The 16,281-nt window shown below is 33.4% G+C and overlaps 1 protein-coding gene across 1 annotated transcript in view; it reads right to left on the bottom strand.

Annotated features, from left to right (window-relative positions):
• Positions 1-16,281, bottom strand: part of LOC106721218 — a 101,226-nt gene that overhangs the window by 26,427 nt on the left and 58,518 nt on the right. Inside the window, exons 3-4 of the mRNA XM_045684588.1 lie at positions 3,059-3,196; positions 2,320-2,456 (exon numbers count right to left, since the gene is read on the bottom strand). Of these exons, the coding sequence (XP_045540544.1) occupies positions 2,320-2,456; positions 3,059-3,196 (275 nt within the window). The remainder of the gene's footprint in view (positions 1-2,319; positions 2,457-3,058; positions 3,197-16,281) is intronic.

Raw genomic sequence — 16,281 nt, 5'->3', positions numbered from 1 at the left:
GTAAGAATTTTTTCCGTCTAGCCCCCTTTCACAACGCGCAATAAGGAACATCGTTCCAATACCTTTTGCCCCCTTAAAATATCAGCGATTATATACGAAAAATCACTTTATTTTACATACAAAGTAAAAAGTACTATGTGTGATGTAATAATAAGAACGGATTCCGTCAAATTTCACTAGAAAAAAAAATATGTAGTATTTTTATGACATTTTATTAATTATTTTAAAATTAAAGAATGAATCCAATTTGTTAATTCGCTAGAATAACCTATAAAATCTCTCCATTAACCAAGTTTAAAAATGGACAGGTAACTAGTAACACTGTAATTACACAAAAATAAATCCCATTTATAAACTTCGTATTCTCGAACAAAATAGAAATAAAAATCGATTTAAATCATCGAGTAATCGTGTTAACGCCCGATCGGTTTTTTCCCTTTTTACATCGCAAACGTGCTCTAGTGATGTGCCTGATTAATCGATATTAGTAATGCAATAAAGTTCTTACGACCAGTTCACTCCGACCCTATTAGACTGGTTCTTTGACTATAGAGAAACGGACTTGGCAAAGGCCCGCAGTATTAAATAATGTCACTTCACGGGGAATGAAGTAAAGATGACAAACACACAGGTGCTTATCATGACAAATATCAAATTGCAACGTCTTTATGAACACATACTTATTCAAAAATTTACACACTAATACAAACTGAGCATGTTTCGAGCTTATTCTTCGTTCTTATTTGAAAAATAGGCGTGAGCTTGCAAGATCCTGAACCTTAAAAGTCAAAGGACAGGTTTGAACGAACGTATTTTTATATTCCACTCTTTATAAAAAGATCTATTATCTTTCTTAGGTAGAATATAAAGTGTTTCGAATTAAGATGTATCGATAGTTTATTTTTGATTTAATTACAGATTAACTTATCAGATGACTGAGTATAAACGATACAAAGTTTTATAGCTAACGTTTATTTAAGGTGGGTTCACACGGCGTATAAATAGTCAATACACTAAACAGATAGTTACTATTATGTATAGATATTTTTAATCTTTGTATTTATTCCAAAGAATTGAACATTAATTTTCCCGTAAAATGTTGCATGATGAAAGAACAAAAAGTATCGACAGAAATCAAAGCTAACGTCACTATTATTTTTCGAAGGTATTTTTTTGGCGGGATTGAAAATTTGTAGGTTATAATTTAGGTCCCGGTATTCTAAGAAGTCATAAGACTTAAAATTACCATGTCTAGACTTCATTCATAATGGAATGCAAATTTACGTTGAAATATTTAAATTATTAAACATGAACAAGTACTATTTAACAATACAATTTTACCAAGAAGAATTGTTTGTATAAATATTTGATTAGTTATGTTGGTACACCTGAGAAAAGAATGTACTACATTGAACGAATGAATGAATAAAAATAATTCCTTGTAAAAAGTTTTAAATTTTAATTATTGCTGCAAGTCTACATAGTCCCTTTAAAAGAATTATTTGGTAAAATTAAAGTCAAAAAATATTACAAAAATGTACTAAATAAATTTAGTGTCAATGTATTTTTATTATCGGCGATTTCAGCAATACATCTGGTATATTATTAATGTCTTTTATTGACAATATTTAAGGTTATAACCCAATATCTAAACGATTTAAGGGTCACAAAGTTTTACAGAAACGAATCACACAAGTTACGAATGTCATCGACACTAGGAACCCGTCCTAACGCTAGATGGCGTTGTTTTTTATTTAACTTACTGCATTTATAATGAGGTTTTATGAAGTGCATTTCGAATGAAGAGTACATTTCTTATGCAAATAAAAAACAGAGTCCGATCGCGAAATTAAAAATGCTACACACGAACGAATAACTTTATTATGTCTGCTATAAATGTACAGGATGTGTATAGAGTAGTTATAAACAGAGATCGCATTTATATCATATATTATAGCGTGATAAAAACTACTCCATTACTATTGTTATTTATTTTTATGTTGATTACACCATTGATTCGTACATTTTAACGCGATTTGATCATAATATATTATTGTTAAATGCTATCTTATTCGTTTAAATATTATATCTAAAAATACGTATAAACTTCATTTTCCGTGATAGTAATAATTTAATTAAAAAAATGTGGTGTATTTTTTTCTATTAACTTTATAAAGCCAAGTAGATTGTTATGATCATATATATGACATTATGACACTGCATTAAAATAATATACAGAATAAAAATATGCGTAATATTTCGATCTCTTTATAAAGTGTCTAATCGCTAGTTTGTCGATATGAAGTATGAAACACTTACATTTCCCTGGGGATCGATGAGCTGCGCGTACTTGGGCGCCTTGGCTTTGCTGCCGTCGGCGAAGACGCCCGCCAGCCGGAGCGGCGTGCCGGGCCGTGCTGCCGCCCGCTCATACTGCGCACCCACTCGCCCGCTCTCTGTAACCACATTACTGTGTTACTGTGTTGATAATTGTTATGTAACTGTTCGTGTTGATATTAATCTATCATCCCTGATCTTTTCCCACTCACGTGGGATCGGCACATAAGGTTTTATAAACCTTAAAGTTTGGGCTTAAGTTTTTACGTCATGCCGGCTGCCTGTCACTACTTGGGAGGAATTTCTTAAAATTTTATTATATAAATGACTTCTAAAATACAATATGTGAATATTAATCTGTGTTGATATGAAACTCTCTGTGTACACATTACTCTGTGTCCCATATCCTGTAATAAGCGTTGCGTTTATTACGCGCGGCATTCTCGCGACCTCTTTCATATAGACATGGTCAGCGACAGTTTAAGGTTTATATTTCTCAAGAGGCTTCTAATATAGTTATTAATTATTCATGAATAGATAAATACTTTATTTTAACTCCACTTACATATCACGCTTTATGTTTATGACGAAAAAAATCGCCTTCTGTATACATAGTGCATTGCTTACTATTAACGAAGTTTTCTATATGTAATTTCTTTATAATCTAGAAAACTTTTAACCTTGAACCTTTTCCTAATTTATTATATTTTTATGGTTATACCTGAACTAGGCCTCGCTCTGTACGCGGAGATCGCGCGCGGGGATACAAGGGCGAAGGCCTGCGAGCGTAGCAGGGCCGCCACGGAGCCCCGCGCCGCTGCTAGCGCCCCGCCTCTGCAGCCGCACGCCGAGAACCAACCTGGAACAATAACAAATCATTTACAAAACTGAACAAACATTAAGAATAGTGATGGTAATGTAGATTAAATAATGTTACTTAATGTGGTTTAAAGAAAAATAAGCATATTTATCACATCACTTTTAGTTATTTTTGGGCAAAATTTTGTTTTAAAGAATTTTGCTATTCACCAAGAGATGGCGTAATTTATATTTAAAACGAAAAGCTCTTAAAGTTGATTACATGTTATATAGATCTAAAAGTCTATCAGTTAATCCACATATTTCCACAAAATTATCCTTGATCTATAGAAATGAGGATTAATTAACGCTACAAATATCCTAGTATTACTAGATCGTATTATCGCATGTCCCGAACACGTAACATTCGTTACGACGCGAATCCTGCACCAAATGGCAACAGTCGCCACCCGCCTGACGCAAGAGGTCATTGTGTTAACCCCTCGCGTGTTTTTGTTGCATTCTTTCGCTACAAAGATCGTTTTCCTGTTTAACGAGTAGAACACGGTCAGGACCAGGTTAAAGCGTGCATTTAGTTAGATTTAAGATAGATTATATAACAATATGCTTAATTAAATTACATTTTTGCATAAAACAAGTGATATAAATACATTTAAATGGGCCAGAGTAATAAAGATGGAAAATAAAATTTAAATACACGTTTCAAAATATGCTAAAAAAATCACTAATTATGACTCCAAAGGAAATTTAGTTTTTGGTCTGTAAATAAGATTTTCATGATTTTGTAAACATAAATAAATAAATTAGTTTTATTCCACCCAGCAACAGATGGCACTGTTTTGAACAGAATTCTATACGCTGCAGACGTAGTAAAATGGTTGTTGTAAAAAGCCTATCGGGCACATAACGCGGTTGTTAGCCCGCGCAGCACGGCCACTCTCACTGACGCAGACTACCTAATATACAGACAGTATTCATAAAAACTAATGTATAAATTATTGCAAGGATTTTTCCAAAAGCGAACTTTAGATCGTTATATAGAAATGCTCGATATTGTTTTAAAATGACTAGTTAATTTTAAAGTGTTTCAAAATTACATATAACTTTAATACCTTTCTCATTTTTCGTAATATGATAAATGATTCGTATAAAATTTCTTAAATATATAAATCCAGTATTTTCAACTCGTACATATTTTAGTTAAGATGGTCAGTATTCAATTAAATTCATACGTTTATGTTAACGCCGCAATCTCGTTTTCGTTATTATTTCCTTTCAGCGCATTAAAAAACAATTGTTGAATATTTATTGTCGTCAAGTAGCATTGTATGGAAAGTTGCGGCGCGAATGTTGCCACTGAATAAGACAGCTGCGACGATTTGATTGACATTGAATGAAGACACCGGTTTATATTTACTTATATGTTACTGGATTTGGAAAACTTGTACATTATTTATATTAACTGTTTACAGCATTTTGTTCAAGAGATAATACGAGTATGTTAAGTAAAAGGTTATAAGTTATAAGTACTGTTTTTTTTATATCATAAGGTGGCAAACGAGCAAACGGCTACCTTGATTCGCCGCGATAGCGAGGCGATCGTTGCCTACTTTAAATCAACGGAGAAGGGGACGCACAGAAAGAGGATATTTCTTTCCTTTGTGTCCCCTCTTCCGTCAAATCCACTTCCCCTTCCCATCCTTTCCTAATAAGAAAAGGGTGAGAAGGGAAAAAGGACTAAAATTAGACCTCCAGTACCACACTCATCAGACGAATCGCGGAATTGCTTCCACTTGACGCCTGTCTTCTGTGTGGTCGTGGTATTGCACCGGTCGACCCGGCCAATTCGTGCACCCAACAAATATTGTTGTTGCGGGATCTACCACTGTTAAACTCAACACGTAGGATACAAAGATTTATGAGTTTGAGTTCGTAGTTATTGAGGTTGTAGGATATTTAAAATCATTCTCCTATTCTTAGAACCTAAACACTAAGAAAAAGCTAATAAGTTTCGAGCGTATCGAACCTAACATAATATTCTAAGATTTATATATTCTATTGTTTATAAATTCTAATTGCGTTTTTTACGCACGGAAGGCGGATACGATATACGTCGACAAATCAATGTGGTTTGAGGAAAACCCTTGGTCAGGTTGCGTAAGGTTTTTAGAAAAGTGAGTAAGACAGAATTTTTGTTGAGTGAGTAACTAACTTGTTCTTTTTTTTCGTAATATTGATATGAGAAAAATAAAATTTTATAAAAGCAAAAAGTTAACTTTAAGCGAAATTTTACAACAATTTAATTAAAACATTAATTAGAAACATAATAACTATGCGTAATAACTATTATATATAACTATACATAACTTCTATTAAAACTAAATAATTAAACATAATAACTACTACAAAATTATAAAAATGCACAAAGATTATTAGTATTTCTTTGAACACTCTTTGTATAGCTACACTGTGCGATGGGATTGTTCGATTGTTCGCTTTGCGAGCGATTTTTATGATGTAGAAAAAGTCCAGGAACGTCCGACCTTCCCCCAAGGACGCCCGCTCTCCCCTCTCCTCCCCGGGACCTCGCTCCCCCGCCACGGTGAATATGAGTTACTTTTTATATTCCTTTGACCGGGCAAAAGGCATTCATTTTGGATAAGATTGTACCGTAAGAATTAGTATAATAATTAAATAACAATACAAGAGCAATTGAAATAATAAATAATAGTATATTTATTAATAAATTTATTCAATAGAATTAAATAATAACGAGATTGAAGACTTCTTATGAGTGAAGATTTTTTGTTAGCAATTAAAAACAAACAAACTGACTTCAAAATTATTTTTTAAATTAGAACAGCGCCAGTCTTATAGTTATTAAATCTCTACTGAACACTAGATGGCATTGCAAGCCAATAAAACTAAATATCAAAATGTTTAAAATTATAATGATCTGTCTTTAAGGAGTTTACGCAATGGTTAGTTATACTAGGTTCTTTTTCTCAGTGCAACTTACCAAATGTACGTTAAGTAATTTGTTAGTGTCAGTTTATCTGTCTGTTACACGCATTATTGCGGTGAGTTTTCACTGACGTAGCAATTGTACAAACATATTTGTTATCTCTTTCGTTCTCTTTGACAGAAAAGAGACAACATTGTAGTTTTGGTGGTGGAAGTTGTTATTTGTTACGCTGTAACGAGCTAATGGTGTGTTTTTATTGCTCTTTTACATAATGCAGGGGTTCCAAATCTTTTCTTTGTTTTATAAATTTCTGTTGCTCTGTACCACTGTTAAATGAAAACATGCATTAAAAAGTAATGGTAAGGATATTTATTCAAATAGAAAGGAAATTATTTTACAATCGTATATCACTGAAAGGAATTTGGAATTTTTAATTTCTCGCTTTAGGCCTTCTAGACTGAGTATTTTAACGCGAAGTCCTCAAAACACCCGCCCTGAAGATGGACCCCCAACGGGTCCGAAACTAGTCGGAGCCATCACCAGATGATCACACGTGAGTTAAGCCGTTCTTTATTAATTATTATGTCTCATCAAAGTTTAAATAATTTAATTTTAAATATGTTATCGAAATATTTAGTGAAAGAATTTTATCTTCTCACTTTACGGGCCATTAGTTGGTTACTCATGACAGACTAAATGCGTATCGCGGTCGGTCAGCGTTTGCGTAATTAAATAAAAGGTTAAAACGATTAACATAATTATTAAGTTCACAAACATATTTGGTATATGTTACTGTGCGCCTAACACGAATATTTATAACAGTCGCCTTCGTACCGTCATCGTCAATTCGATGGTTCCTAAGAATAAGGGCCAATGTGCAAATCGACAACTTTTCAGGAGAGGCTCTCAAAGTTTCAACCATATAGGAAAATTCCACATAGGCCCTTTTATTTCAGCAAAAAATACGTTTACACCTGTGATTCTATATTCGTGTTTGCATTTTGTTAACTAGACTAAGACGTAGCTTTTAAATTAAAAAAGTAAAAATCATCAATTGGTTACTTATATTATTGCTCTCCGCTCTAGTCTGTGTGAATGAATTACCTTTTTCTATTGCATAAATATATTTTCCTTTTACCAACAAGGTAACAATAACTTGTATTAACTAATTAATTTCACAGGTAACAAACTTCTACAGCCTATACGCAAGTTTAGATAAAGCCTAGGTAAGCTATGTTTTATCTGCGAATACCTGAAATGTAGGCTACACCGTACTTATGGAGTTCCCGAAGATCTAAAGATAGACAATACAGTTAATGCCTGCGGAGAGTTTGTATTGAAATTAGATTTAGTAACGTGTTATTTACCTTCTAGATTATGTATGATTACTGTTTTTTTTTTTAAATTAAGTAAACCCTTTACTGCATCGAATAGTAGTTCAGTTAATGTCCTATTATCGATTCTCAGACATTTACTAGAAAAAACAACCGTAACCAACTTCTTTGAGGGCGATAGTTAGAGAAGTAGAAGTAGAAGATATCTTATTTGTCTTTGGTGCATTTGTTTGTTGATAATTTCATACCAGAAAACAATTCTACACAGGAGACTTATTCACGCTTTAACAATAAATTTTTCCTTTCTCTCCAGTAATGAAATATGGCTAAATACATCCCGGAAAATACTTTTAATTTTAGAAGCTTTTAAAGCTAGTTACTACTAGATGGCGGTAGTGATGAATTAAAACACGCTATCAGTTGTTCCATCATTACTATAACCAAACAGGTAGCTTAGTTTCTTGATTGATTGTGACTTGTTAGTCCAAACAGGAAGCGACGTATTAAAGTTGAGGTCACACTGGGATCTTGTCGCGCTTTATTCACGCTCTGTTGCACTAAATGCCATTGTCTTAAAAGAAATTGATTATATATACTGTATTGACTGTCTTGTACGTTATAAACATTTTCAAGTCCTTGATTAAGAATGCTACTTGTATATATAAAAATGTGTATAACTGTGTATATAAAACTGCAAAAGAAAGGCCTAAAAGAATTACGTAATAATTGTTTACTAATTTTCATCAGGAGCGTAAGTAAGTACCTAGTTGTATCTTTATAAGTACATTATAAGTAAGAACAAAGTACATAGCTGATATAATAACTCAAGGTAGTGCTTGTCAATTCTCTGTCAATCAGTTTGACACGATGTCAAGTGGAGTGTGTCGCAGTTTTACCATACAATGACCGGTTTACAATAAACATGGCTAAGTTAGACTTAATGAGGCGTTCAATGGATACCGTGTCTTATCATTTCAACGATAAATCTTACACTCTTGGTACGTAGTTTAGGCCTAATGGTTTCCTATTAAACTGGACTAATGCTCAGTTTTGTCTCTGCCGTGTATTAAACTTAACCTTAACTTAACCTTACTTATTTATCTTAGTAACAACATTTTACTAGCTGTAGGCAATTAAATTACACACAATCACACGCGGAGTTAAAAAAAAATAATTAGCACCCTATGTGTTCTTCCAGACTATATTCTACACCGGTGCCGAATTTCATCTAGATCTGTTGAGCCGTTTTGCAGATACTTTATACATCCATTCGCATTTATAATATTAGACTAGCTGTCGCCCGCGACTCCGTCCTCGCGGATTTAAAAAAAACGTAATAAACGTAGCCTATGTGTTCTTTCTGATTATTTTCTACATCTGTGCCAAATTTCATCAAGATCCGTTGAGACGTTCCGGAGATACGTTCAAACAAACATCCATCCATCTATCAAATAGGTGGGTAGTACGTAAAGTTACTTCTTGCATGTTTACTTCCTAGTCTAGTATAAATTATCTACGTCACGTAATAAGGCATTTAATCTGAAGGAATTGACACCGCATCAATTTGACGTAGGCGTAGTGACCGCAGGGTCGCAGCCTGTCACTTATGTGCCCGTTATACTCACCTTTAAGTTAGTTTCACACGAGGACAGTAGAGAAAATGCAGTACTACTGTTGTTTTAATGCACACATACTGAGAAAACAATAATATGAAGGGCGTTTGCGTTCAAATGGCAGGACTGAACTGCTTTATTTTTCTGTCCTAGTGTGAAACCAGTATTAACACAGGCTCTTACGCCTGTTTAACAAAATTATAATAGATAGAGATTGATGATGATCTTGACTATAATAATAGACTATTTTTGATTATAACCACAGAGTATACAAATTGTTGGTATACGATTAACTTGTATTTTTAGGTCTATTGATGTAATTTAGCAACTTGATGATATGATAGGGGTGACTAGAATAGTAAAAAAAACATTTCATTTTTGAATTTAGAATAGCGCCATCTATGAAGTGGAGAGTTTAAGATTTTTTTATTTGATATAGAAATCAACGTTTACTTATTTCAAAAAAAAAAAAAAACTTAATAGTAGTAGTAGTAGCCTATGTGTTCTTCCAGACTATGTTCTACATCTATGCCAAATTTCATCAAGATCCGTTAAGCCGTTCCGGAGATATCTTCAAACAAACATCCATCCATCTAAACATTCGCATTTATAACGCAGTAAGATTGTCATAAGCATGCAATGCAATCGTTGGCAATAGAATAATATTTGTTTATCCATACATAATACAGATTAATGTCTACAATATCCCTTCAATACTGTAAGTGTAATAAATAAAGATTATACAACAGACAACGCCCACAACGCGGGTCACATTGATAATAATTTGCATGAATATGAATCGGGAAGCGCACTTATCAATGCCTATGCCAGTACATCAGCTTTGCTTTCTCTACATTTAAAATAAAAATAATCAATAATACACTCTAACTATATAATAATAGAACACATAACTCTTGACACCTAAACTAATACCTTCCTATTTTAAACACGACCAAAGAGGTTCTATTTTCGAAGCACTGGCCACTTAATATCGAGCTTTAGAAAGATAAAGCAAAGTTCGAATTTCGAATATTGTTGCCGTATAACGGTCGAACGGAGCAAAGATGGCCGCTGTTATCTGTCACGATAAGTAATCTTTTCCGTGCATTTTACCATTATTTATTCGGTTAGCATTTGTTGTACACGAATTATTTGTAGTGTCAAGATTAGTTCGGTTAACCTATGAATACTTCATATTAATTTAAAGGTCTTATACCAAGAAATAGTACTTGGTCTTGTACCAGATTTGATCACTTATTATACAGCTATATGTATGTATTTCTCATATGGTATCTTTTGTTTTTTTCAAAGTTAAATATAACGGATTGAATAGTCGTATTCAGCCTGTATACAGATTCAGATACAATATTAAATCTACCAGGGCATTATAATTTAGGTAGAGACAGCAATGGAATCGTTTAGCAACAATTAATAACAAATTACGCAAGTGCATTTGCTCTTCTACGCTACCCAGCCGACCGCGTCGCGGCCACTCGTGCGCATAAATCTGCCAGATCGGCCACATTTGTTTTGAACGCATGAGTTTCTATTACGTAAACGTAATTGTATATGTAATTAATCAATTGTCTTTTAATAGAATGACATAGGAATTATTTCTTTGAAGTCTAACCATTGCAACTTTTTGTTAAAGTATTTTCCCAGCTGAGGGACTCGGAGCCTACTCTAAGTTAGGTGTGACTAGGACATAGTCAACCACGCTGGCCCAATGCGGGTTACGGAATTCCAAATTCAATATACGCATTAGGAAAACGAATATAGAAATATTGTGTACGCTGCCAGTTTTAATACGCTAACCATAGGTGTGTTAGAACATGTTAAACAATTTTACAAACACGACCTGCACCTTGTTATTATACCCTGGTACTATCGCTACAATCGACACGGCTCTTTATCTATCATCTACATAATGTTTGTCCCAAGCAGCCTAACTTAATTATGGTGAAAGTCCTTAAATATATTCCAGATAATCAATATGAACTTTAACGCGACTTAACTAGATTAAACGTTGTTAGATATGGTTTATTTGTAACGGTTAAAATAGTCTTATATAATCATACTAGCTATGCTCGCGACTATGTCCACGTTCTTTAGATAGCTAGGTAAAACTTGTTCAAACTTTAAATGTCATATTTATTTATATCATATTAATTGGTCACAAAAATTTAAGCTTTTAACTCTAAAAATTAACGATACTTCCATACAGATTTTCATCTCCCTTACAACCCTTTATTCGCAAAAAAAAAGCCTACGTTCTTTCTCAGGCTCTAGATTATCTGTGCATCAAATTTTATTTAAATTGTTTCAGTAGTTTTGTCGTAAAAGCGCGATAAACAGACAGAGTTAATTTCGCATTTATAATAATATAAGGAAGAATGAGTAAAAGTTGCTTAGTTTCTATAATGACTAAGGTAAGGAAATAAACGCACCTTATGTATTAAGATGGGAACTGCGACTAAGATGACATAAGAAAGGTCGGTCTGGAGGACGAAAACTGGTGCGCTGACCCTACCAAAGTGGGATAAGGACAGGGATTTCATTGTTGTTGGATGAGATTGTTCCACATATCGTTAACTCAAGAACACATATCGTTTTATCAAGAAGTTTGAAAGAGATGAAAATATATTTATGTACGTATGCTTCAACGATGGAAACATCAGCAATTTAACTGGCAGGTTTAAGTAATTGTTATATAACTTTAGTTAACAAAGAACTCCATTCTTAATCAGATAAACAAAACAAATGAAGTCCTCTTTCTAGCACGTGTAGGAACAATGAAAGAAATATTATTGTGCATGAAATCTATGTCCCAAATCAAGATGGCAGAAGTTAAAATTATAACAATAAGTTTGCTGTCAACAAAACTAGTGTTAAATGCCACTGGGACAGTTAGCACCGGCTCCCATAGATTATTATACATAGATTAGAGCTGTCATTCCGACATTATGAAGTCAGCTGTCAAATGACAAATGTCAAGTTTTGGCGCGCATTTAACTGTCATATTACACAGACAGAAAACATTTTGATATGACAAATGATTTACTTGATAAATGAATAAAATATTTGTTAGTTTGCTTGATACTGAAGAAAACATTTTTTTTCTAAGCTTGTAAGTTTGTTAATTTCGAATACGAAACTAGTAAAAGAGAAATTGTTTGATACTTTTAAGAGAGACTAAAATAAAGCTGTACGTGCAAAATTTAAGAATGCTTTGGAACGGTTAATTTGAAGTTTCGTCAGCAAGTCTACAGTGAAAGGAATATTTTTAGTCTTAGTAGACAATCTTGAATTAAAAAAAAAATGGGAGAATTTATATACAAAATTAACTATATACATTTAGAAGTGTAGCTTTCTAGAATTTGTATTTAATATAAATAGATTTAAATGCTACAATAAATAGCGAAAAAGTTTTCAACACATTATCACGTCATAGTCTGTCAAAAGACATCTTAAGGTGATATTATTAAGTGCTTAGATTGTCGTATCCATAATCCTTCACACACATCTTTAATAAGAGATAATTACTAAGGGTTTGTGATGCAATTTGCGAAGAAATTTAACCCGCACTGAGCCAGCATGGTTGACTATGGCCTAGTGACCATTAACAGTACTAGACTAAGCTAGGCTTCGAAGCCCACGTTGGGGACATCTAAGAGATGACGAGGAAGTACAGCATTATAAGGGTACACAACACTAGTGTGTAAGCACCTTTATAATCTTAGTTAATATGCAAGTTACGTAAGCGCTGTCGTAAAGTCGCCCACTCGTCAGATGATTGCGGTATTGTCTCGCTTGTGAAAGATGTGGATTGAAGTTTGTGAGACAAGACTCAAAGGTTTAATTTATATTGTTCTAGAGTTTTTGTTTGTTAATAAACTGTTAAACCACAATTGTAAAATAAAGGAGCTACTAACTGATGCCATATTTCGTTCAAGTGGTTAAAAAAACTGAGCTTTTATTTCGTTGCGAAATTATTACGCAATCTATTCCATAGATATTTACGGAACATTTTTACCGGTATAAAGTTGTAGCCTTTGTTTTCTTTCATACATTTTTTCGCAAATTACATCCATACAATTAATCTGGAGGTACGTTGTAACCAGTAATCGTTTAGCCCTAATAACGCCCTGAGCGAGATTTCTACGACCTCTCTTTTTTACCATGCCATGGCCGGGTAGGGAGGTTAACAGAATTATGTGAGACTGTAATGCACAGAATTGTGCCTCTTTCTGTCCGCCCCAGGGCGTTCGCCCAACCGCACCTTCTAACGCCGGCCGTGGTCTGGTATATCCATCAAAAAAGGAAAAACAGTAAAATATATGTAAACCTCAAGTAACAGCTAGTAATAAAATAAATACCATACATCTATTAACAATAAAATCTAAGGTATTAAAGTGACTGCATTGACCTGCAACAATTTAAACTGGTTCTTTACACTGTGTCTAATTGCCGAATGGTGTAACGCGAAATTATCTCGCAGATATGCTGCGAGAAGATACCGCACTTTACGACGTAACTTTATCTCTTAACACAAATTCCTAACGTCGGTTTTCATTGCAGTAACACGTTAAAAACTACAAGTAAAGTGTTCTATCTTATTCCGTGTAGATATATTAAATTTTTAAACAGATTCTAACATTAAAATCTGCATAAAAATTACCTGAGGATCGCTTCATCTGTACTTTTAAAAATGGTCATACTAAAACTGCAGTAAGGGCCACCCTTAGTGGCCACTAAACTCTGTGAGTACGACAGTAACCTTCATATACATATTTAAGTTAGTTATTGAAGTATCGACGTATGTTTCACGTCAAAATGACATTTTTAATGTTTGATTTAAATAAATTCTTATTTCCTTAAAGAAATGAATTCCGAAAGAAAAGATAGGATTACAGGTTATTTAATTTGAACAGCACAAATAACATCATCGAAGTTAAATATTTACTTTGATTGGTTCATTATCGTTCGTCAGCTATCCCTAAAAAGTCTAAAGTATGGGAGTTAACTACACATATAGACATTAAGGTTAGTTTTAACTGGGACCTTTATTATACTGGTTAATGTAATTAATACTAGTTGTATTCCGCGACTCTTTCCGCGGCAATTAAAAAAAAAACTTAATTTGTAGCCTATGTGTTCTTCCAGACTATGTTCTACATCTGTGCCATATTTCATCAAGATCCGTTGAGCCGTTCCGGAGATAACTTCAAACAAACATCCATCCATCTAAACTTTCGCATTTATAATACTAGTAAGATTCATTATTTTCAATACCATTTTCTAATCAATTTTATATCTATTATCTTATATATATAAAAGAAAGTCGTGTTAGTTACACTATTTATAACTCAAGCACGGTTGAATCGATTTGACTGAAAATTGGTGGGCAGGTAGCTTAGAACCAGGAAAAGGAAATAGGATAATTTTTACCCCGTTTTCTATTTCTTATTCCTCGCGGACGGAGTCGCGAGTGACAGTTAGTAATCTGATAAATGTTACCTATCTAATAATTTCTTAAAACATTTACGGAATTCATTGGAAGTTCTAAGTCGATGGCGGTGCCATTTTTGGAAGGATGTGAACGACGAGGGAATGTGCTATCAGGTATTTCCTGCTACATAACGATTAGACATAACTTTCCTTTTGAAGTACTTTGAGAAATCTCAGACTAGGATTATCCAATTCAAGTCTAACCCAATAATTGATCCACAGATCTTTGTAATTGGAACGAAGTTCCTTATCGCGCGTTGTGAAAGGGGGCTAGACGGAAAAAATTCTTACGAAAAGTTGTCACGACACTTTTTGCTATAGTAAGTATGTTAACGACGAATGAGCGCTACTTCACCATGGCAACGACGTGACAATATATAACGAAAATTCATAGAAATAAAATGTACTTCTTGTGAAGACTTAAGTTTTTTATTCATAGAATAAACATTGGTTCCTTCACTAATTAATCGAAAGGAACTTCGTTGCATCCGGGTGTCCCTTGACACCTCTCAAGTTTTTTTTATTTTTACGAGATGGAACAAAAATGGATCTATTTAATCTTTTGTACATAGATCAGGTTTTTCATTTGCAATTCTTTATGGTTTCTGCACTTGTTTGTCTCTGTTTTTTTTTTCAAAAAGAACGTTAAGGATGACAATATGTGTGTACAGTCGAAACAAAAAGTAAACATAATGCATTTGAAATGTTTTTTTTCTGTTTACTAATAATCTATTTGAGGTTGGTTATATTGTAACTTGTTTAATTTCGAATGCGAGATTATCCTAGGGCGTTATTAAATTATCTATTCACCATAGTAGAAAGCGTTTACTGGGAAAGCATACGGGAGTGGGAGCTTCACACGATGATAGCTAATTGTTGCGTCGCTCCTCGCAGTGAAAACGCCCGGATATGCCGCTGATAACACTTTATCTATAGTTTACACCTAAGCGTTTATGTGCGCCTGGTACTTTTGAACTATTTTACTCGCAAGGACACATTACTTTCTCTTTGCATTAAATAAAATAAATAAATGTGACAAGGTTAATTAAAATTAAAAAAACAAGACGTTTTTCGATTTTACTAGCTTGTCGCCGGCGACTCCGTCCATGCGGAATTAAAAAGTAACTTAATAAGTAGCCTATGTGTTCTTCTAGACTATGTTCTACATCTGTACCAAATTTAATCAAGATATGTTCAGCCGTCCCGGAGATACCTTCAACAAACATCCATCCTTTCATCCAAGACATTCGCATTTATATAGTAAGATTAACTTTTTAAGAAATACAACATACACATTAATTTGACGCAGAGCCATCTATTGACGAATTGCTAAAGTGTAAAAAAGCATTTTGGTTTGTTAACCTGTTGTTTTGTAAACATAAATTTAGATTAATATTAAATTAATTCTATTATATTTTATACCTCGATAAAGATTGTAAATACAAACATCATATCTTTAGACGTATATATCTTATGAAAATATTGATAACATAAATTTTATAAGCAATCGCAACGTTCGAGATGTTTGCTGGAGGTTATACAGACAAAGAGATACTAAATATGACAATAATTATTTTTATCAAACCATATTTCTTTCATTATTACTGTAATTCACATTTGGTTTAGTAAAAGTTTAATATAGTATATACTTTAAGTCGTTTATAGATTACACGTTCTTGTACTCTTTCACTATATTACAGTGTAC

The sequence above is a fragment of the Papilio machaon genome, chromosome 26 (genome assembly GCF_912999745.1).
Source record: "Papilio machaon chromosome 26, ilPapMach1.1, whole genome shotgun sequence".
Classification (NCBI taxonomy): Eukaryota; Metazoa; Arthropoda; class Insecta; order Lepidoptera; family Papilionidae; genus Papilio; species Papilio machaon.
The sequence above is the reverse complement of the archived record's forward strand: the minus strand, read 5'-3'. Positions and strand labels throughout refer to the sequence as shown.